At 45.0% G+C, this 20847-nt stretch overlaps 3 protein-coding genes across 4 annotated transcripts; 2 read left to right on the forward strand and 1 right to left on the reverse strand.

Moving 5' to 3' along the window:
• Nucleotides 1–525: 525 nt before the first annotated feature.
• Nucleotides 526–6581, reverse strand: nedd1 (NEDD1 gamma-tubulin ring complex targeting factor). 2 transcript variants are annotated; one of them, XM_069686677.1, is made up of 16 exons: nt 6508–6581; nt 5354–5497; nt 4887–4981; nt 4461–4577; nt 4199–4339; nt 3863–4092; nt 3420–3621; nt 3027–3150; nt 2741–2869; nt 2512–2562; nt 2331–2420; nt 1985–2157; nt 1690–1882; nt 1459–1600; nt 1314–1380; nt 526–1083 (listed from the first exon to the last, which is right to left on the reverse strand). In XM_069686677.1, exons 2-16 carry the CDS (start codon nt 5487–5489, stop codon nt 979–981), a joined length of 1995 nt encoding a protein of 664 aa, XP_069542778.1. In that variant the 5' UTR covers nt 5490–5497; nt 6508–6581; the 3' UTR covers nt 526–978. The 2 variants fall into 2 exon arrangements, with proteins under 2 accessions (XP_069542778.1, XP_069542777.1); XM_069686676.1 differs by having other exon boundaries at nt 2741–2872.
• A 684-nt stretch (nt 6582–7265) lies between these two features.
• pclaf (PCNA clamp associated factor) lies at nt 7266–9761 on the forward strand. Its single transcript, XM_069686996.1, has 4 exons — nt 7266–7351; nt 8339–8425; nt 8531–8711; nt 9594–9761. Exons 1-4 carry the CDS (start codon nt 7306–7308, stop codon nt 9631–9633), a joined length of 354 nt encoding a protein of 117 aa, XP_069543097.1. The 5' UTR covers nt 7266–7305; the 3' UTR covers nt 9634–9761.
• A 1343-nt stretch (nt 9762–11104) lies between these two features.
• LOC138612609 (L-fucose kinase) lies at nt 11105–20631 on the forward strand. The gene is made up of 23 exons (XM_069685969.1): nt 11105–11192; nt 11633–11784; nt 12306–12356; nt 12467–12592; nt 13265–13337; nt 14088–14185; nt 14284–14364; nt 15120–15239; nt 15321–15492; nt 15574–15680; nt 15764–15865; nt 15949–16122; nt 16354–16427; nt 16576–16931; nt 17016–17250; nt 17339–17505; nt 17706–17933; nt 18018–18161; nt 18525–18644; nt 18740–18927; nt 19498–19597; nt 19717–19940; nt 20141–20631. Exons 1-23 carry the CDS (start codon nt 11105–11107, stop codon nt 20210–20212), a joined length of 3252 nt encoding a protein of 1083 aa, XP_069542070.1. The 3' UTR covers nt 20213–20631.
• Nucleotides 20632–20847: the final 216 nt, after the last annotated feature.

Below are 20847 nucleotides of genomic sequence, written 5' to 3' on the forward strand. Positions count from 1 at the left end.
AGCAGCTGGGAGGGTTTTAAAAACTTTTTATGCTTTATGTTCCTTTGAAATTTGGATATAAAAGTCACTATTTCAGTTTTTAAAAGCTTAACTTACAGCGGGACTCTGAACGTGAACATTAGAGTTGTGAAAATATAAAATATCTTTATGTCATTTTAAGTCTTTGGCAAAGATTTAAAACAACCACTAACTTACTTGACTTGAAGAGTCTGCTATGACGTAAACACAAGATTAAATAAGTCTGCCAGCTCAACAAAAAACAGATAAGTAAAAACTAAGTGAAGGAAACAGTAATAAAGAGGTAAAAAAATCAAATCAAACTAAATATAAGCTGTGGCAGATGGAGATGGGTACATAGAACGTGAATCAGACTGATGGACTCAGAGTTCAGTTCTCAAAAGACCACAGACTGAATAAAGACACAGAGTAGACAGAAAAGAGATAAAATAGTTTTATCTGCTTTGTGTTTCCAGATTAAGTCACACAAATGAGCCTTTGTTTCATTTTAAATATGAATCTTTTTTATTCTTTAGACAAAATGGTTCTTATCAATAAAAACATGAAACAGGCACACAGGAAGCTCACAGCTGAAACTGTCTGTCTGAGAGTATTTACTGTTGTTCACACAAACAAGTTCAGCCAGATCTTTAAAATACAGTTACATATTTTTACATGTTTAGACATTTTGCCCTCTGTTTATTTAGCACATAGAAAACACACTTCTGATATCTGTGATGCTGCAGTCAGTCAGCAGGAGGCGCTGCTGTTCAGGCACAACAGCGTGAGGCAGTGATAAAGAAAGAAAGCAGCTCTGCCAGTCCCATAGGTCAGAGTTCTCACCTCTGGCTGCATTCAGACTGAAGACTCTTGCTCCATGTTGAAATCCGTCTCTAACCTAAACATCACCGTGCAGGGGAGGCACTGCCTGAGACGCTGAACTCAGGGCACGACAGGCACAGAACGTTCTGGATCAGAGGGTCAGTAGTTTGTTTTCAGCCTTCGATTCTCCTCTTTCAGCCTTTCGATCTCCTCCACCAGAGACTCGTTCACAGAGTATTTCTCAATCAGACTGTGGATCTCATTCTGAAACACACAAAACATCAAACACGAGGGAAACATTTTTATAAACTTCATGCTCACAACAGGCCGTATCACACACTCAAAGAATCCCCCTGAACCCTCACAGAAACAGTGAGTCATCCGAGTGAGTCAACGGGAGCAACAACAGCAGCATGAATGATGACAGAAGCGAACACGGCTTTAAACGGGCTGCAGCAGGAAGAGATACGAGAGAAAACGTTGATGTTTCATACCAGCTGGATGTAAAACTGTCGCACCATCTCCACCTGCAGGTTGACGATGTCTCTGTGACAGGTGTCCCTGAGGAGGAGAAAGACAATCAGTAAGTTGTCTCACATTCACCCGTCTGTGGTTTAAGATTAAAGGTCAGGGACGGACCTGAAGTCCTCCAGAGTCTCGTGGATCATGTTCTGGATGAAGTGGATCTGCAGGGAGGTGAGAGGAGCAGCTCCTGCCTGTCCCACCACCTCTGCGATGTTCTGGGAGAGAGAGGAGGAGACGGACGCAGACAGAGCAGCACCTGAACAGACAGACAGGCAGACAGACAGACTGTGAGAAACCAGGCCAACACACGACTCACAGTTTCTGACAGTAACGATGCGTCCCTACCTGCTGCTGTGGTGGGTGGAGCTCTGTGGACAGGTGAGTCGTAATTCAGCTGAGCTTGAATTCCATTGGCTCTCCTCAGGCCTGGCTCTGGAGTGAAGAAGGGCGGGGCTGGCTGGCTGTGATTGGCCTGCTGGGATGATGGGGGCGTGGCCTGACCCTCACCCTCCAGACTGGAGCTGCTGGCCATTTCGGACTGTCAATCAACACGAACATCACCTTGTTATTATTCTACATCATGCAGGGCTGAAAAGGTTCAACTCTGCTATCGACACAGACTGAGGTCAGAGGTCAGCACCTTCCTAGAGTCACATGGTTCAGCTGCTGCTGCAGTGATTGGCTCTTCCTCTTTGATGGGGGGCGGGGTCTGGAAGGCGGACAGCGGGCTGTAGCATCTCCCTGCTGAGGCCACCAGAGGGGTTCCCAGGGGGGTCTTACGATGTGAGCCGCCTCCTGAATAAGAGTCTGAAACTGAACAAGACAAAAAGTTGGCAGTCATCTTTGTAAAGGAAACCTGGTGTCACTTATAGCCTGGTTAGCGAAATGGAGAAACCTGGTTTCGTAATGCATATTACTCCTTATTCTTTGCCATGTTCACTGACCAGTAGAAACCAGTTCAAACCAGTGGAGGGAAGCAGACTGACCTTCTCTGACTGGGGAGAAGATGTCCAGACTGGCCCGACCTACGACCTGCTGCCCCTCCCCCTCTCTGGACAGCAATTCCAAACTGGAAACTATGGAAACACAAAATCAGAGTGAGTCCAGAACCAGCAGCAGCATTCAAACAATCGCCTGTCGGGTCCAGAGAGAGACTTCCTGTCGTACCGTGTGTCCGCCCCAACAGTGTGTCTGCAGCCGTCCCCGGGGTCCGAGAGTCTGGTGGACAGAAAGAAGAGCTGAAGGTTATCCTGCATTTACGCCCTTGAAGAACAGCTTCCTGCTCTGACTTCTGTTCTCTCCTCTACTGTAACTCGTGTATTGTTCCTTTAATGACTGTATTGACATAGGAAGTCGATTTTTACGAAGGCAGTGAATGCATCATCAGAGGTCTGACCTTCCCGAGCCGGAGAGAACATGTCCAGACTGTTTCGTCCGATGCTGCTGAACTTCTCCACAACAGGAAGCGTCTCTGTCCCCTGCTGGCCTTCAGCCTCCCGGGACATCAGCTCCACACCAGCGCCCCCTGCTGGACACAACACAGTGCTCACTATTTGATCCGTCCATTTATTTAGTCGTGAGGATCATTTCAGAAGATGAAAAGTTTTGAATAGACTGCAAGTTGCAGCTCTAATGCAATGCAAGTGTAATGTTACGCACAGAGACGGAAAAGATGACCTTACCTGTACTCGTCACCTGTCTGTGGGAGGCGGGGCCTGTACTGGGAGTGGAGTCTGACTGGCTGTTGGACAGCTTGGTGGAGGATCTGGATGTGCTGGCAATCTTAGCGGAGCCCAGTTTACTGGACTGGAGAAGAACAGAGAGAGGGGGAGGAAGAGTACAAATGAACACCTCTATGATTTTAAGTTGTGACTTACGAGTGCCTAAAATAAAACAGTGCTACCAATCTGATCAACCGATTACTACCTGTCAAAGCTATAGTCCTACTTTATGCTGAAAGTAAACCTGTGACATCACAAGAGTACAAGAACTGAAACAAATGATCTCATCTGTCACCTGTAGGAAGAAATTCAGCAGGAAACAGCATGATCGTCATGCTCTTGGTCTGTTGGTACCTTGAGTCTGCTGCTGTTGCTCTGGTAGCGCAGGCAGGTCACTGACGTTTTATGTGCCACGGTGATCCTGGTGGGGGCGCTGGAGTTCCTCAGGTCGTACTGGTAGATCTTCCCCTGAGTAGATCCCACCACCAGACCCGTCCCGTCCAGAGTGAAGTCCACCGCAGTCAGCGGGCTGTCCACCCGAATCGACTTCAGGACTCTGAGCACACACGCACGCACACACACACAGTAATACAGAAAGTCATGTAAACACTGTACAGCAGCCATGCACTGTGCTTAATAATTACAGGTAGAGGCAGGTCTGATTTATTGCTTAGTGAGCCCACAGAAAAGTACTTCAGAAAAATGATCTTTAGATTCATGGAGGAAGTTATCGCTAGTTTAATAGATAATTAATATAATCATCAGCTGCATTCATACTTTAAGTTTTTGAGTCTTACATCTTGCTGGCGGTGTCGAAGCAGACGATCTTCTTGTCCAGGCCAACGCTGACCACCAGCAGCTCGCTGGCAGGGGAGAAGGCGAGGCCGGAGCCCGGGGCCTTGTGGGCGCTGTCGAACACATGCAGCTCCTTCTGGGTGTTTGAGTCCCACAGGACCACGGTGCCGCTGTCAGACACGCTGCCCAGCAGGGAGCGCTTCAGCGTGGACAGCCTCAGGTCATGGATCGGCTGGAGAGAAAAGTTCTGTTAGTGTTTGTAAGAAAAAGCTTCAGTTCTCTCTCTGTGGAAAGTAAGTAGTCGCAGAGTAGTTGCACGTGCCAGCAAAGCGTCTGACCTGGTTGCTGCCGTGGCCGAAGGCTTTGCTGGACAGGTTGGTGGTCAGACTGTGGAGGACCAGGTCTCCGCTGGTGGAGCCGGAGGCGATGTAGCTGTCGTTGGCGTTAAAGGACACACAGGTCACCTCCTCTTTGTGGTCCTGTAGAGGAGACACAGACTGTCGCTTCACCTATCTTTTTACTAATGTTTCAGCTCTGTGTGGTCCTCTGTGTGTGTGTGTGTGTCTTTGTGTATGTGTGTGTGAGAGAGAGAGGTCTCACCTTGAGCGAGCGGTGCAGCCTCTTGGTCTTCAGGTCCCAGATGTGAACGCAGTGATCCAAACCTCCGCTAACCACAAACTGAGAGGACGAGCTCAGACTCACGCGGGTTTGTTTTTTCTGAACGAACAATCAGAGAAAGCCGACATGAGTGATTCTGTCAGACTGTGTTCACACTGCAGGGAATCAAAGTTTTTTACAGTCATGACGGACAAATTACTTTTGTAAACTGTATTTTGGTGAGTGTGTCGTGTGTCAAAGTCAGATCTTTATCCTTATAAGACATGTTTATACAGTCACGCTGCCGGCCATCTCACATGTATGGATTTATGAATCCTGGACGCTCTGAGTTCATCATTACCTTTAGCATGTATTCAAAGTTAAACGGTCTCCTGCAGCGATGATCAGAACACAATGTTTAGCACTCACCCCCTCAGCCAGTTCCAGGACTGTAACAGGATTCGACTTGAGGCTGGAAACCACCAGTTTGTCTCCACCGCTGCTGGCTGTGACCAGGTACTGCTCTGAAACAACTCGTCAAGGATGGTTCAACTTCAACTCCAAAACTTCAACTGTCTCCAACTGACACAGGCTTTATGAAATCCTTGTTTGCAAAAAAGATGAGCTTAAATGACAAATGTTCCCTTCAGTGAAATGTGCACAGGACTCCTCGATGATCTGTTAGGCGTCAGAGCTGGATCATTTTTAAAGAAGGATGATTTTTGCCCTCTTTGGAATCTAACAAAAACAAACAACATATCTTGTTCATTTGTTACATTAGATTTCTAGATTGACTAATTTAAATTAAAACTTATTACGCGTCGGACAAACACAATCTACAACTAGGCTGATGATTCATTCATCTTTTCCACTCATCCACTCATCCATCAGGATACTGTTGGTGCTCCAGCAGGCCTGAGCGACAGGGTGACTGATGCTGTGTGGGTTAAACTGCTCCAGCGGTGCCATGGAAACAGCGTCCCAGATCTTCACACAGTCTCCTGTCGACACCAGGCGGGTCACCTCCTCCATGGCAACACCTGGAGATAAACACACATTAATGTACCGTGCAGAAATCTCTCAGAGAACTAAAATAAATTATAAATCTAAAGAAAAAACGTTAAAGTAATTACGATGATGGATTAATCTCTCTCTCTGCCTTTCTCACTGTTGCTTTGACAAAACAAGCTATTTAAAGAGACATCACCCTGGCAACATTTCACAGCTCTCGGACAATTTACACACTCAAAAATAAGGCAATAATTCTGGCAGCTGTGATCTTCTGTATTAAACTTCAGCGGTTTTATGACTCAGGTATGTTAAAAGACACCAGGTGGTTCTTGATGTCCTGGGTCCATATTGTTCAAACTCTATGTTTTCATTTTACTGAGAATTTTATAGTGAAACTTTGTTGGTGTCATCTATAAAAACAACATATTTCCAGTTTAAGAGTTTTTCTTTATCTGAACTGAGCAGATTAGATTAATGACTGTATATATGTACATATATATATATATATAGCGAGAGAGAGAGATATAAATAGTAAGACAAAATGAAGACAACAGGTGATGGATTCAAAAGGTCACACTGGCCTTAATTTAGTCCACACGGACTAAACTGTGCACAACAGGCAAGTACCGTAATATGATTAATCATTTATGAGACAGGCGGATCAGTTGGCCGACACTGACAACAGCTGACTAACACATTTTGATCAAATTCAGCTTTGTTAACGGCTTAGTCCTAATTATACTTATACTAACAAATGTCTCACCTAAACATGTTTAACCTAAAACCAGCAACAACAGTCGGTAAACCGGTGTTAGTTAGTTAGTTCACCGTTAGTTAAGCTAACCAACAGCTTATAAAGTTAGTTAACGTAAGCTAACAACTACACTAGCTACACAGAGACAAAATGAGTCACAGGTCATAAAGTTATCGAACTGCCATAAAATCCGGTCAAACAACACGAAACCACTTTCAACTGTTCGGAAAAGATTCGGGTGTTTTAGACTTTGTGTAAAAAACAATAATACGTAATAATACATACCCTGAACGACAACTTAATAACCGAGAAGTTGCTGAAGCTGGTTTGTTTTGTGATCCGCCTGCAGCCAATAAACCGCCACTACGGGGCACCGGAAGGGACAAAAAGCAGAAACGTTTATTTTTTTTGTAACTTCATGGTTTAAGGCGTTACTATATACTGTGTATTGTTGTTTTTACGTGCAGTCAATAGTGTAACCTGGGGACATCAAATATAGCAACCGTAGCACTGAAATAAGGGAGAACACATGTCTCACTTTTGTTATAAACTAAAGGTTTTATTTTGTTTCTGTAGTGTATAAAAGGCTAAGTGTAGGCTGAGATAATCAACCTTAAGATATTTAAGGGGACATTACATGCATGAAATGAAGTCACCGCGGGATTGAAAGTGGATGGACAACGTAAATTTGGGAACATCTTCAGAAGATACAAACAAAACAGCTGTAAATAAATATCATGTAGAACTTATAAAATCGTAATTTTCCACTTAACATGGAGGACAAAGGGAATACTGAGAAGACTGTGAGCTTAAACAACTATATCATAGTTTATTTACTGTGTATTTGATGATTGTAGTAAAGAGTACAAAAAAAGGAAAAATATGTAAGTTCACCCATGTACCTTAAGAGGGCAGCGTCATGTCGTCACTGTGTGTAGGTGGCCAGAATAGAAGAAGCAGAAGAAGAAATCTCCCGCCCCATCCGCTGGTCTTTTTAAACCAAGGCGGGACGCTTTACTACATTCACTTTTGTTAGTGTATTCGGTGTGGAAACATCTCTATACATTAAAAGTCGCTACCAACATGGTGAGGACTAAGGCCGACAGTGTTCCAGGAACATACAGAAAAGGTACGGTAAGATATTAAAGACATGTATAAGGATTCAGAATCAATTTAGACAATTTGTACGCGGGTAAAACTGTTTTATCATGTAGTCTGGCGGGTCGGGAGTTCACTGATAAGAGCGCAAAAAGTGGACAGAGTAACAGATTTGTTTCTCCGGATATTTCTTTTACACAAATGATATCGATACTTTTAAACCTAAGTATTATCATGACAGGAAAATGGTAGCATGTCTATCGATTAAATCCAGGACAAATTTGTCTTGCAATCAACAGCCTCCCGCCAACACGGACGCTGAATTAGCTGCGTTTATGGTTCCTCCTGAAGAGACGAAGATGTTGTTTAAAAACGATTTTAATCTGTGCTGGCATCAGTAATTATTATTCTGGTCTTCTTTACTTTTCCGTCTGCTGAGATGACATTTAACTTATTTGAAGAATAAAGTATCTTAGTTTCTGCAAACTGGCGCCAGTTTTTAGCGCCGCAGTGCCGCTTTGTGCGGGCGTTGCGCCAAACCCCTCTTGAAAGGTTACACAATTTATAGCCCTCTCTCTTATCGTCCAATTTATGTACAACACTTGGCACAATAGACAATTTTCTTACCCCACGGAGTCTTCAAGTAAATTCGGTATACAATTGATCCACCGTTAAGGACTGGAATTTTTAATAACTCTACTTTTAAACTCTGGGGTAGCATTTTGTGTGAAGACTAATTTTAAGCTTATTTCATTGCGACAATTCATACATGCATCGAGACACAACACATTTCAACACTGTTGCTTGTATATTTTCCAAACATACTTTCTTTTAAGACCTTCTTACTCAGTTTGCTTTTTGTGATATTATATTAGAGCCACTTCCCCCACAACAACAAAGTGTACTCCTGTGTCTTGAATTGTTTTTCTTTATTTTGACATGTCTCTACTTGATCTAGTTTTACTACCTGGTGTTTTAATACACGCCCAGTCATCAGAGTGTTTGATTGTGTTTGCAGCTGTTGCAGCTTCTGCACCCAGGAAGTCTTTTGGTGCCAGTGCAGCCAATGCCTCTGCCTCCTCCAGCAGCCAGTGCTCCACACCTGGTCAGTCCCCGAACGCACCACCAGCCAGGAAACCTCACACTCAGATGCACACAGTGTATAATGTCAAGGAGTTGATACTGAGGTTATGTTTTCTTTCCTTTGCAGCAAAGAATAAATATGCAGGTGGAAACCCTGTGTGTCCCCGTCCCACGCCGGACTGGCAGAAGGGCATCGGGGACTTCTTTGGAGGTCCCCCGAGGAAACCTGAGAAGGAGAACCAGAAGCCCCGGGAGGTAGAGGACGATGAAGAGGCTGGAGGGAGCGGGATGTCAAAGACAAGCAGAAAGTATGTTAACCCTCTGCATTAGAACACTTTATTAGCAAAAGTCTTAACTGTTAGATGAACTGCAGCTGAGTTTAAGAGTGGAGTTTGTGAGGAAATGACAACAAATACTCAGAAACACAGGTAACATTTAGAAATTGCTTTATTTTTCTAAGAATTTAAAATGAATACTTAAAAAGCTGCAAGTTGATACTGTATATGCTGCATTTGAAAATTAACCTTATTTATAACCTGGAGTCTAATCTTCTGTTGAACCAATTAATTAGTTGCCAAGTCTTATTTTTTGTGAGAAATAAGCAAAATCATTGATTATCGTAGCTGTCAGTTTTCTTCTGGCCATCTGATCGCTGCAGCCGAGAGCAGATCATTTTGTTTCATCTGATCACAGCAGACACTACAATATCAGTATGTGCAGGCTGCTCTGGTCAGGAGGGTAGCTGTTCAACATGTTCTCAGTTAGTAGAACTGATATCTGACTGTACAGGTTTGATCTTATTTTGTTAGTGTGTGATGTGGTGGAGAACTTGTGCTACAACGTATCAATAATAGCATTATGAGAACATATTTGGGTTTATGTGTTGGAGGGTAAACTCGAGGTTAAAAGGCCAAATGCAGGCGTTGAACAGCGTTGCCTTTCATATGTTTGAACTGAACTTCAGGAATTGTCCCACATGATTGATATCCAGCTGGAGCCGACTTTATATAAAGCTTTAAAGTAGTGCAGCTCATAACACACAAACGCGTCAATTTATAGGACGCTAAAGGTTTTAGTCAGCTGAGATTTGTTATTTACTGTAAACGCTGATCTAACGAGGCTGTTCTGATTTACAAGAGCATTTAGAGTTGTCCGTTTTTATTGACCTGATTTCATGTCTTCGTCGGCAGGTCCAGACCGCTGCCTGCTGAGGACGAGGAGGATGACTAATGAAGACCATGAATGAATCTGTTTGACTGTTGGTCCTGTCTGATTAGTGCCATTTTAATGTACATCTGTATATAATTTCTGCTGAATTTTGTATAGTTCATTAAACTTTTTAATTTTTTTTACATTAAGATTTGTGTCTGAAACTTGTTGCTTTTTAAGCTTTTTGCTTTGGTCTTTGACAGATAACATGAATAACGGGGAACATGATCTATTAATCTGATTATTTATTTTCTTAACACCAAGAGATCGTGATGATTTAGTTTTTTACTTGAGGCTGGAATCAGGACAGGAATCAATACTGATAAAAACAAAGTACTGACAGGATAATTTTCTCAATTAATAATTTGAGCTCTAAAACAAAGCTGGTGATGCTGGAGCGGTGATCGTTTATGTCTCAAAAGAGCAAACAGAATAATGTTAGAAAGTTCTAAAATTAAGAAACTAAAAAAAGTAAAAGTTTAAAAACATTTGTAACCAAAAATACTGTTTGAGTGATATGATTTTACCAGAGGCATGTCTGTCAGGCCTTTTGACTGAATGAAATGAAAAACTTGGACAACAGAGACCTTCACAAACAACTGAGTTTTTCCCTGGAGAAGAAATGAACAGAAACCAACATTTTGCTCGACCTTTGACCTCATGTGTCCAGGGCTGGTTGGTGTACTTAACTTCTTACTGATGTACATATATGTAACATCTTTTATTTCAGATTTTGATAGAAAATATGGCATATTTTAAAATATGACGCATTGTTTTTGATTAAACTGTTCAACAGTGAAAACGTGTATATATAGAAAAGACCCATCCTAAAACAGTTGTTTTAAAAACCTTTGTTTTGACCCAGTCTCCGCCTTCCCGGGATGTCCCGCTAATACATTGAAATAGACCTGCTGTTGTGTTCAGGAGCCCTACAGACTGATAATTTTCAGCAGATTTATTACACGAGCAGCACTTTAATAACACAAGTATCATCATCGATGCATCTCTTAACAAACCCTGGATATTTAACTACCACTGAATAGTTCATATAGCAGCTAGCTACCGCTTAGGAAGTTTTTTAATTGCAGTTATCCATTAGCTAACCGCCTTGTCGAGATGTTCGAACGTTAAAATCGAACGCCGCGGTATGTCGCCTACGGAAGCCCGCGCAGTCAGAATTCAGCTAACGCAGTAAGCAAACGAGTAAACGGTTAGAATACAGTAAGCACCGTTTTTATTTAGTCTCGTTTATCTCTTTAGCTTGCTGTGATTTGTCTATCACAGCAGTTAGCCCACTCAGGGTCTGTTTGTTTTACTTTTTCAGTTTTCCGGCTTGGCTAACTCCGCCCTGCTGCTCGTGTTTGTCTGCTGTCAGAAGTGATCAATCTTGTCAGTAATGGTTAAACAACCTTTGTGTGTGGTTAGCGACATTGTTAGCTATGGTCTTTGGAGTGATTTCAGGCGGGTTTAACCCGCTGTGAGCCGACTGAAGATGTCTGGCAGCGGCAGCGGCGGGTTTAGGTGGACGGTGGTCGTCCTGACCTGCCAACACAAAGACAGCGTTTATGCATTCCAGAGAGGTGAGGATCATCTGCTGCTAATATACCATCTTTGAGCTTTCAATTTTTCCTCTGCAGTTACACGTATCAGCCTGAAGATGGCGCTGATGAACAGAAAATCAGTAAAGGGTCAAACTCAATGAATTTATTTATTTTTTCATCACCATATAACTAAAGCGCTGCATTTAAGGAACACTTTGAGATACTAGAAATGATTGTACATTATGTACGACTTTAACTTTTGAATTCAGGATTTCTGCCTTTAGCACAACATTTCTCTACTGTACTAATGCTGCTTTTATTTAAATTGAAGGTCTATTTAAAAAAAAAAAAAAAAGATTAAAATATAATGCAGTTTAGTAGGTGGCCTGATGCTGTGTTACTACACAGCATCAGGATAACAAAAGTAACATTTAAAAACATTAGTAGACTGTTATAAACAGTGTGTGTGTGTGTTACAGAGCTGGAGCTCCGACAGCAGCGTGGCTCTCTCTCTCAGGGTGCGTTGGTTTTGACTGTGAGGGACCGCCAGGAGCCTCTGGGCAGTGGAGGGGCGACACTGAACGCTCTGCTGGTGGCTGCTGAACACCTGAGCAGCAGAGCGGGACACACTGTGAGTCCACACACCTCTGACTGTTCAGACCAACACTTTACGATCGTTTAATCTGCAGATTATTTGATTAATTAAATGTTTTGTCTGAATTAAAAAAAAGGAAATTCTAATTCCACAGGTTGTTGAGTCCAAGGTCTAAATGACTAATAGGTCCAAAAGTTTTAATGTACAGACAAAAAACAAACCGATCAAGGCAGCAGCAGAGCAGCAGCTCCTGTGTCCTGAGAGCTTAAATCAGTGTTTTTCTGAATGGAGTCTGGTGTGTGTGCAGAGAGCGATGTAACGTCTGTGTGTGGTTAAAACAATCATCTTCCTCTGTAACAAAAAGGTCTATCTCTGTAGGGATCCTTTCTGTCATGTTGTCACACACTTAGAATAACAATCTGAGCCTGTCAGTGGAAACAACAAGAACTGTTAGTGGACGACCTTTGATCAGGCGAAGGATTACCTCTAAATGTAATAACTGAACGACAGTGCCTTTGGACCTCTGAATAATAATTCTCAGGCATTTTGTTGCTCAGGTGGTGACAGCTGACGTCCTGGATGATGCTCACATCCTCATCCTCCACACCGTGAGTCCACCAGCAGCTGTTTTCCTTCTGCAGGCGTAGTTCAGTTTTTTTCAGTGTGTGTGTGTGTGTGTGTGTGTGTGTGTGTGTGTGTGTGTGTTTTCCTCCTGCAGGGTCGTGATTTCCCTTGGAGCTCCTGCAGCCGAGCGTTCTGCTGGCTGCCTGCAGAGAGACCGCAGCAGAGGGTCCAGGCTCCGGTCTGCTGCCTGGACCTGCTGCTGGACTGCCTCACTAACCAGGTCTGCTGCTTCAATGATGGCATACTTCTATGTGTTGTACACATCTTACAGAGGGAGCCATACAGTTTGTAATCATACAGTCATACATCGTGACATACTGACAACATGCAAAAAGATGACACTTTACCCATTAATCAAAGTCTAAGGCTTAGAGTGATGCAGCATTAGGGGCGTGGCCTCTTTGAGTGACAGCTGGGAGCTGCTAGCTGTCTGCTAGGTGTCCCCTCAGCTAACTCAGTCACTGAACGTAACCTCTGTGTGTGCGCTTTATTGGACTAACAGACCGTCCAACACGTCTCACACACTGTTTCTACACTTATTTAAATGTTAGCACTGATTAGCAGCTACCTGTGTCTGTGCTCATCATACCTGGACTGTTAGCCAGATTAAGAGCCAGCTAATGAATTAGCCATGTGCATATCTTTATATCTCGGATAACTTAGCATTTTCTGACATCTCGCTCCTCTACAGCTCCACCCTCTCGCCCAAATATGGTCACTTCTACTTCCACTTTTTCATTCACTCCATAATACACTGAATCAAACTGTTATCAGCACTCTGTATATAGTAGAGGTTTAAAGGGGAGCAGGATGTGGTGTAGCTTCTATCACAAACTGTTTTACTTCAATTTAACATCATTTAAACTTCTCTTTTTCTCTTGTTGATGATCAGATTTGTCCTGGTTCTCCTCCCGGTGTTTGGGTCTGCAGCACTGACATGATCCTCACCCTCCCTCCTGACTTTGGTTTGTGTCTCAGCTGTCACTGATAAACTATCACTGCAGACACTTTACACTGTTACACAACATGTTGTTAAAGTAGAGCGACTGAACATCATGTTTTCTGTTAAGCTGGCAGGTGTCTGTGTGTACATGTGACATGTACAGGTATTTATTCAGCTCATGTTTGACAGGAAATACTTATACTCCACATTAATGCTTAAACTCACTGACAGTTAACAGTTAACCCTTCATACTCTAAAGTTTGTTTCTCACTGCTTCCTCAGATTGTCCTGAATGTTCATTGTTCAGAAGATCAACACACAGCTGTTTGTTCTTATTTTGGTTAGATAAACTTTAAACGAACGATGGGTGGAGACATTAAAGCTCCTTTTTAGCTGGTAATGAAACAGACTGAAATTTCTTGTGATGTCTGTATCTGACCTACAAAAGCAAACCAGACCATCAGCGACAACAGTGAGGGGGGGGGGGGGTGATACATGAGACTGTTAAAGAAAGAAGCACCACTTCAGCATGAACAGGACAACATCATGTCCACAGGGGGCGCCAACATCAACACAAACCCAAAGTTGCTCACAGGAGCTTTAAGTTTACAACTTTAACAAGCAGAAACAGTCATGCTGTCTCACGTGAAACCAGGTGCTGTATCTATCAGAGCAGTGAGCCAATCAGAATCGAGTATTCACTGTAATATAATTTAGATTTAAGTATCAATAATTAGTAAGTTTTGTTAACTTCCTGATGTGTGTGTGTCAGTTTTGTCCTGGGAAGGTTTCTCAGGTGTTCGTGTGTTGGCGTTACCTGGAGACGTCTCCTATGCAGCCGATCACGGCGTCTACCTGTCCGACCAGCAGGTGCTCCATAAACTCTTTTACACTGATCTCTATTTTAGTCATATTTGACTCTGTTTACTTCTGAGTGGGACTGAGGGTGCGTTTGTTTTGTCTCTCAGGGTCAGGTGAAGGACATCATCTACAAGGGAACAAAGGAGCAGATTCAGCGAGCTGTGATGCCTGATGGGAAAGTGCCACTGGTGCGTCCACGTGTCTTACCAGTGTAGCAAAATCAAACACACCTTGTGACCAGTGAAGAGCGTGTCGTCGTGGTGATCTCAAGCTGTCTGAACTTCGCCGCGTTCATGTCAAACTATCTGAACATCGAAACACTTTAAGGACAGAAACCAGTTTTTTCTGGATTAAAAGAAATTAACCCTTTAAAGAGTTTTTAGAAAGTAGTTGTTATTAATGAAACCAGTGGCCGTTGAATAAACTCCGAGATGTCAGAAGAAGTTAACTTCGTTTGTTGTTGTTGATACTGAAGTTAGTATCTTAGCTCTAGTTAGCTGGTGAACTCATTTGGCAAGCTAGACACCTGACACATCCACCCAGCTCATGTTAAACCAGCGTTAATGTTAGTAAGCAACCTTAGCTTAGCGAGTAGCTGTGATTTTATCATTGTTAGCTGAAAAAGGGATCTGATGTTATCCTTGCTATGCTAACTAGCTAGCAATTCATCAAAGTTAGGGAGCAAGCTAACATTAGCTAGCATATCAAAAGTCTGATTTTGTCGATAGCAGACTCCATCAGGCAAACAAGACGGACATGTCGTCATTAAAGTGACATTATTATCAGTTGTTAAATTGGGCAGAATGAAGTGAGTAAATACAAATGTAATGTAAATGTAAATTGCTTTAATTGGAACCTTAATTTAACACGTTCCTTAACTTGATAATAAGAAAACGATCTGACTTTGTATCACACTCATACGACATCATCTGTCTGTGTGCAGGTGTCAGGCCCGGTCTTCTTCAGCAGGTCTGTCTCAGAGAAGTTACTGCAGACTCATGTCACCCCTCCTCTGGATGGCTGCACCTACCTGGGCCTGGACTCTGGAGCTCCGCCCCTCCAGGTACCTGCTTCTCCTCTTCCTGTCCGAACATTTAGAAACAAACTTCCAAACAGTTAATTTATTCCAGTTTTCTTTGCTCAGATCTCTTTGTTCCTGGACGTGTTGAAGTGTCTCTGCTCAGATCTGACTCAGGATCAGTTTGTGAGCGAGGCGAGAGCTGGCTGCAGTCCTGCTGTCGGACCACAGGGGGCGGCGGTGAGGAGCGGCAGGACGGAGCTGTGGAAGATCCTGAGAGGGACTCTGCTCAGTCTGGGTGGGTGTCTCTCTCTGAACCAGCGACTACTACTTCTCGTCAAGGTGTTTATCTGACTATTGCTTCCTTTTATACCTGCAGTGTACATCCCCGGCGGACGCTACGATTATCTGACTCCCTCTGGAAAGCAGCATGTAGAGCGACTGAGCTGTGATTTGAAGAACAGAAACACTCTGTCCCACATCCAGGTGACACTTCCTGTTCCTGAATCGTCATCAAAATGTGCCACCGCATTCTCACTTACTGAAACGAGCTTCCTGTTTCCCCTCAGAGAGAGAGCGAGGTGAACCAAGGAGGTCGAGTGATTAACAGCGTTCTGGAGGGAGACGTTGCAGTGCGGACCGGAGCTGTGGTGCAACACTGCCACCTACAGGTCTGGAGTTAACTGCTGCTGTTCAGTCAGGTAATGCAGCTTTAAGTTTTGACCCCCGTTATGACCTTTGACCTCTCCACCAGGGTCCTCTACACGTCTCGTCAGGTTGTTTACTGTCAGGTCTCGAGTTGTCAACATCACAACATATCAGGCAGTTGGCGCTTGCTGATGACATCATCATCCAGGGACACCGCATCGAGCTGGGGGAGCTGAAGCTGAACGTGTACACGGTGATGGGAGCGAAGGACGCCCTGCAGGTACGGAACACAAAGCAACCACAGAAAGACAAAGAAAAGATAAACAAGTCATAAGAAATTACATTTGGAAAATTCTGATCATTTAATGTGAAAATATTTCATGTTTGTAGACGTTAAAAATCACAACAGAGAGAATTATCACCAACCAAAGTCAGAAACTAAAGTGATAGATATAAACCTTCTGTCTGTCCTCCTCCTCCTCCTCCTCCTCCTCCTCCTCCTCCTACTCAGGCATCCTCTGATGAAAGCAGCGCCTCCTTCCTCAACCAGAAATGGAGCTCCTTCTACAGCAGAACAGGAATCCAGTAAGACTCTGCTCACCACCTGACCTTTGACCTTTTAAAGATTATTTTTTAGATTCTTACTTGTGGTTTAATTCCTCTTTAAACTTATTCTCACCTCTCCGCATCTCTCTCCTCTCCTCTCTTCTTCTATCCCCTTCTCTCCTCTTAGGCCGGAGGAGTTGTGGGTCAGAGGAGAACAGCGCTCCCTCCTAGAGGCTCGTCTCTTCCCGGTCCTCCACCCCAGAGGGGGCGCTGTGGGTCTGGAGGGAGGTGTCGGCTGGCTGTTGGGGGGAGGCGGTCGTCTGCGGGGTTGGAGGGAGTCATGGAGGCTCTCTTTAAAGGAGGTGATGTCACTCACACATCAGGAGGCGGAGTTGAAGTGGAGGGAGGAGTTACTGTTCCTGGCAGGAAGGCGGAGAGTTACTGATGCCCTGAGGAGGCGCACAGACGTCTGCCTGCTGCCTTGCTTCAGGGCGGCGGTGCTGGGGGGCCAGCAGGGGGCGCTGCTGGAGACACTCGACAGCAGTGAGTCACAACACGATCATACTGTTTTTTTTATACAGCAGTTTTTAAAAAACAAGCCAAAGTTTCTTTCTCGTCTGTTTTCAGTTGCAGCAGGAAGTGGGGAGCAGGGGGCGGAGTCAGGGGCGGAGCTAGGCGTGGCGGCTCGTTGCCTCTCTTGTATTGCTGATGTGTTAGTGTGCATGGCGGGGGGGAGGGGCGGCCTGAGAAGCGGACCAGCTGCAAACGAGGCCTGGAGCTCCGCCTACTTCCTGTTAGAGGAGGGTAACCTGAGGGGCGGGGTCCGTGCCCTGGCTACGCAGAGAGCTCATTGGCTCAGCAGGTGAGCTTCAGTCTTTGTCTTCACATTGAGTGCTCTCCTGCAGGTCGGTGGATGACGCTCTGTTTATGTCTGTGACCGCCCCCTGCAGGCCGGACCTGCTGGTTCGGGCCGCACGGCACTACGAGGGCGCCGGTCAGGTGCTCCTACGACAAGCTGTGATGTCATCGCAGAGGTTCATCTCCATTGGTCAGGGTGAGGTCCCGCCCCTTGAGGAATGGCAGGAAGTAGAGTGTCCGGCAAGACTGGACTTGGCAGGTGGGTTGACTCTAGTGAAAAACAACTCTCAGAAACGTCCGAGTGTTAAAATAACTCAGAATAAATCTTTAAAACTGAACACAAATATAAGTAAACATTTTGTCCAGCTTTAATGTGATTTACAGTTAAACCTGACGTTGACTCTGATTGGTTGAACACATGTTATAAACACAGTGAACAGCAGCGTGTTTGTGTTCCAGGCGGCTGGAGCGACACTCCGCCCATCGCCTTCGAGCATGGCGGCTCTGTGACCAACGTTGCTGTGAAGGTTGATGGGAAGCGTCCTATTGGTGCCCGAGCCCGTCGCATCAGACAGCCCCGCCTCCTGCTTGTCAGTTACACTGGGGGGCGGGACAGTAGGGTTTCCACGGAGACGGTGTGTGACAGCCTGGATGACCTGAGGGACCACTGTCAGCCTCACGCACCTGGTGGGGGATTGTTATAAGTTAACCCAAATAAACAGGATTCATAAGATGTATATTAATGTGTGTGTGTGTGTGTGTGTGTTACAGGAGCCCTGCTGAAGGCTGTGTGTGTTTGCAGCGGTCTGGTGACTCTCTCCTCCCAGCATCCTCTGGGGGACCAGCTGATGGAGCGGTGGGGCGGCGGGGTGGAGCTCCACAGCTGGTCGGTGCTGCCCACTGGATCAGGCCTGGGTGGGTGATGGTTTCATGTTTCAGCTGCTGATTTTCCTTTGAATACATTTTTCTACTTTGAACACTTTAAAACCCCAAAATGTTCCTGATTTTACTTCCATACTTTTACTAAAGTAACAGAGGGTTTTACATTTTTTTAGTACTGCAGGAGAGAGCCTCAGTAATGCTGCCTGTGGTACTGCTCTAGCTTAGTTTAGCATAAAGTCTGGAAACAGCTAGCTTAGCTCTGCCAAAGGAAACTCAGTGTTACTAAATCAACATTTTAAATACTTTTATAGTTTTGGTACTTTTACTTAAACAAAGGATCTGATTACTTCCTCGCACAGATGCTCAGGCAACAGATGTTGAGTTTTTGTCCTGCAGGTACCAGCAGCATCCTGGCGGGGGCGCTGTTAGCTGCAGTCTACAGGTGTACCGGTCAAACCTACAACACAGACTCCCTCATTCACGCTGTCCTCTACCTGGAACAGATTCTCACCACAGGTGGATCTTTAGTCTACAGTTGTTCTTTACTTTGTTTGGAGTCGATCAGAGAAGTAAGTGAGAACAAGCTCAGTCTTCTTCTTCTCCTCCTGCAGGTGGAGGCTGGCAGGATCAGGTCGGAGGTCTGGTGGGGGGAGTGAAGGTGGGACGTTCCAGAGCGTCTCTGCCCCTGCAGGTGGAGGTGGAACGTCTCCATCCTCCACAGGACTTCCTGGTTTCTCTGGAGCAGCACCTACTGCTGGTGTACACGGGAAAAACACGCCTGGCTCGCAATCTGCTGCAGGTCTGTCCCTCTGTCTGTCTGTCTGTCTGTCTGTCTGTCTGTCCCTCTGTCTGTCTGTCTGTCCCTCTGTCTGTCTGTCCGTCTGTCTGTCTGTCTGTCCCTCTGTCTGTCCCTCTGTCTGTCCGTCTGTCTGTCCCTCTGTCTGTCTGTCTGTCTGTCCGTCTGTCTGTCCCTCTGTCTGTCTGTCTGTCTGTCCCTCTGTCTGTCCGTCTGTCTGTCTGTCTGTCTGTCTGTCTGTCTGTCTGTCCCTCTGTCTGTCTGTCTGTCTGTCTGTCCCTCTGTCTGTCCCTCTGTCTGTCCGTCTGTCTGTCCCTCTGTCTGTCTGTCTGTCTGTCTGTCTGTCTGTCTGTTGTCTCACTGGGCTTGTTAACATGAAGCTCAGAAGACGTTACATCGCTCTCTGCAAACACACCAGACTCTATTCATAAAAACAGTGATTTTACCTCGAGGGCTTCTTAACCACTTCCTGCACAAAGAGAGGAGCAGCTCGTTGATGGACAGAATAAAACTAACTGTGAATAGTTATGATGACGAAGATGATGATGATGGTGTTGTTGACTTTGTCTGCAGGATGTGGTTCGTAGCTGGTACAGTCGTCTGCCCTCGATGGTCCAAAACGCCCAGCAGCTTGTGGCCAACTCAGAGGAGTGTGCCAGAGCCTGTTCAGACGGTGAGACCGTTCACATCTCATACTGACTCTCTCTGTATCTCTACTCTTATCCTACATCTCCCAGAATCCCCCAGTTTAGTTCAAAGGTGTTGAAAGGTTGAAATCCGCCTCTCCCTCAGGTTCTCTGTCCAGGCTGGGTCTGTGTCTGGCCCGCTCGTGGCAGCAGAAGAAGCTGATGGCTCCTGGATGTGAGCCGGCCTCGGTGAGGACCATGATGGAGGCTCTGAGGCCGCTGGTCCTGGGTCAGAGCCTGGCCGGGGCCGGAGGGGGGGGCTTCCTGTACCTGCTGACCCGGGAGCCTCGACAGCAGGAGGCGGTGCTGCAGGTCCTCCACAACACACCGGTAAGCAACAGTCAATACATATACACGTTAGTGTTGTTAGATTATTAGTTATCAGTGTGGTCTTTAACTGAGTCGTTATAGTTCTTAAAATGCAAACACAGAGCAGCTCACAGGTGTAGTTCGGTCTGTTAACTGGCTGCTTTCTCACTGTGCTCATGGTCATTCATTGCTCCTGCGGGGGTTCCTGTGGTGTCTTTCAGGGTCTGGGGGACTTCAGTGTTCACTCAGTGGAGCTGGACACGGACGCCATTCAAGTCCTGCCACCTTCCTGAACACACACACGCGATTGTATTTGTACACTTGTGGGGACCACGTCGAACCACAACCATTAGGCTGATGTAGAACCAGGTGCAAACCTTTAACGGTCATTTGAAGTAGTGAGGAGCAACTAAAATGAGACGCTGGCAGATTGAAGGCATGTGAATCAGTTTTTAGCTCTTTGTTGTTCAAGAGAGTAACAGTTAAAGATGTTGTGAAACAGGTTAAAGATGATGCTGTTTTGTTTTCATTAAAATCCCATAAATGTTCCTGATTGCACATCAGCAGCTAATGTACAAATGTCAGTGTGGAGGGATCTTTTTTATTTTATGAATGATTTTTTTAAAAGAAGTTGCAGAATGTTCCTCAGTGCTCTGTCCAGTCTTTGATTACCAGTGTTAAAGTGTATTTATAGAAAACATCAGAATAAATCCTCAGAGACGATAAAAAGCTCTTCTGTGTGATTCATACAAATAAAATGTTACTGCATTTCCTCACACAACAGCGGGGACATTGTTTACCTCATCAGCAGAGGACACCGCGCAGGCTTTTATTACACACAGAATGTATTTCCAGTTCTCTGTTAGATGACTTCATGTCGTCAAGACAAGAGAGAGAGAGAGAGAGAGAGAGGGAGAGAGAGAAAGAG

This window comes from Semicossyphus pulcher, unplaced genomic scaffold (genome assembly GCF_022749685.1).
Source record: "Semicossyphus pulcher isolate SPU_LCO1_2020_fin unplaced genomic scaffold, fSemPul1.0.p SCAF_8, whole genome shotgun sequence".
Lineage (NCBI taxonomy): Eukaryota > Metazoa > Chordata > Actinopteri > Labriformes > Labridae > Semicossyphus > Semicossyphus pulcher.

Excerpts from the sequence above, each read along its gene's own strand:
- pclaf (XM_069686996.1), top strand. The coding sequence starts at position 7,306 with ATGGTGAGGACTAAGGCCGACAGTGTTCCAGGAACATACAGAAAAG. Across the intron at positions 7,352-8,338 it reads TCCAGGAACATACAGAAAAG|CTGTTGCAGCTTCTGCACCC; the intron begins GTACGGTAAGAT and ends TTGTGTTTGCAG. Across the intron at positions 8,426-8,530 it reads CAGCCAGTGCTCCACACCTG|CAAAGAATAAATATGCAGGT; the intron begins GTCAGTCCCCGA and ends TTTCCTTTGCAG.
- nedd1 (XM_069686676.1), bottom strand. The coding sequence starts at position 5,489 with ATGGAGGAGGTGACCCGCCTGGTGTCGACAGGAGACTGTGTGAAGATC. Across the intron at positions 3,151-3,419 it reads GCAACAGCAGCAGACTCAAG|TCCAGTAAACTGGGCTCCGC; the intron begins GTACCAACAGAC and ends GTTCTTCTCCAG. Across the intron at positions 1,601-1,689 it reads TCCACCCACCACAGCAGCAG|GTGCTGCTCTGTCTGCGTCC; the intron begins GTAGGGACGCAT and ends CTGTCTGTTCAG.
- LOC138612609 (XM_069685969.1), top strand. The coding sequence starts at position 11,105 with ATGTCTGGCAGCGGCAGCGGCGGGTTTAGGTGGACGGTGGTCGTCCTG. Across the intron at positions 15,493-15,573 it reads AGGGACTCTGCTCAGTCTGG|TGTACATCCCCGGCGGACGC; the intron begins GTGGGTGTCTCT and ends TTATACCTGCAG. Across the intron at positions 16,932-17,015 it reads GCTGGAGACACTCGACAGCA|TTGCAGCAGGAAGTGGGGAG; the intron begins GTGAGTCACAAC and ends GTCTGTTTTCAG.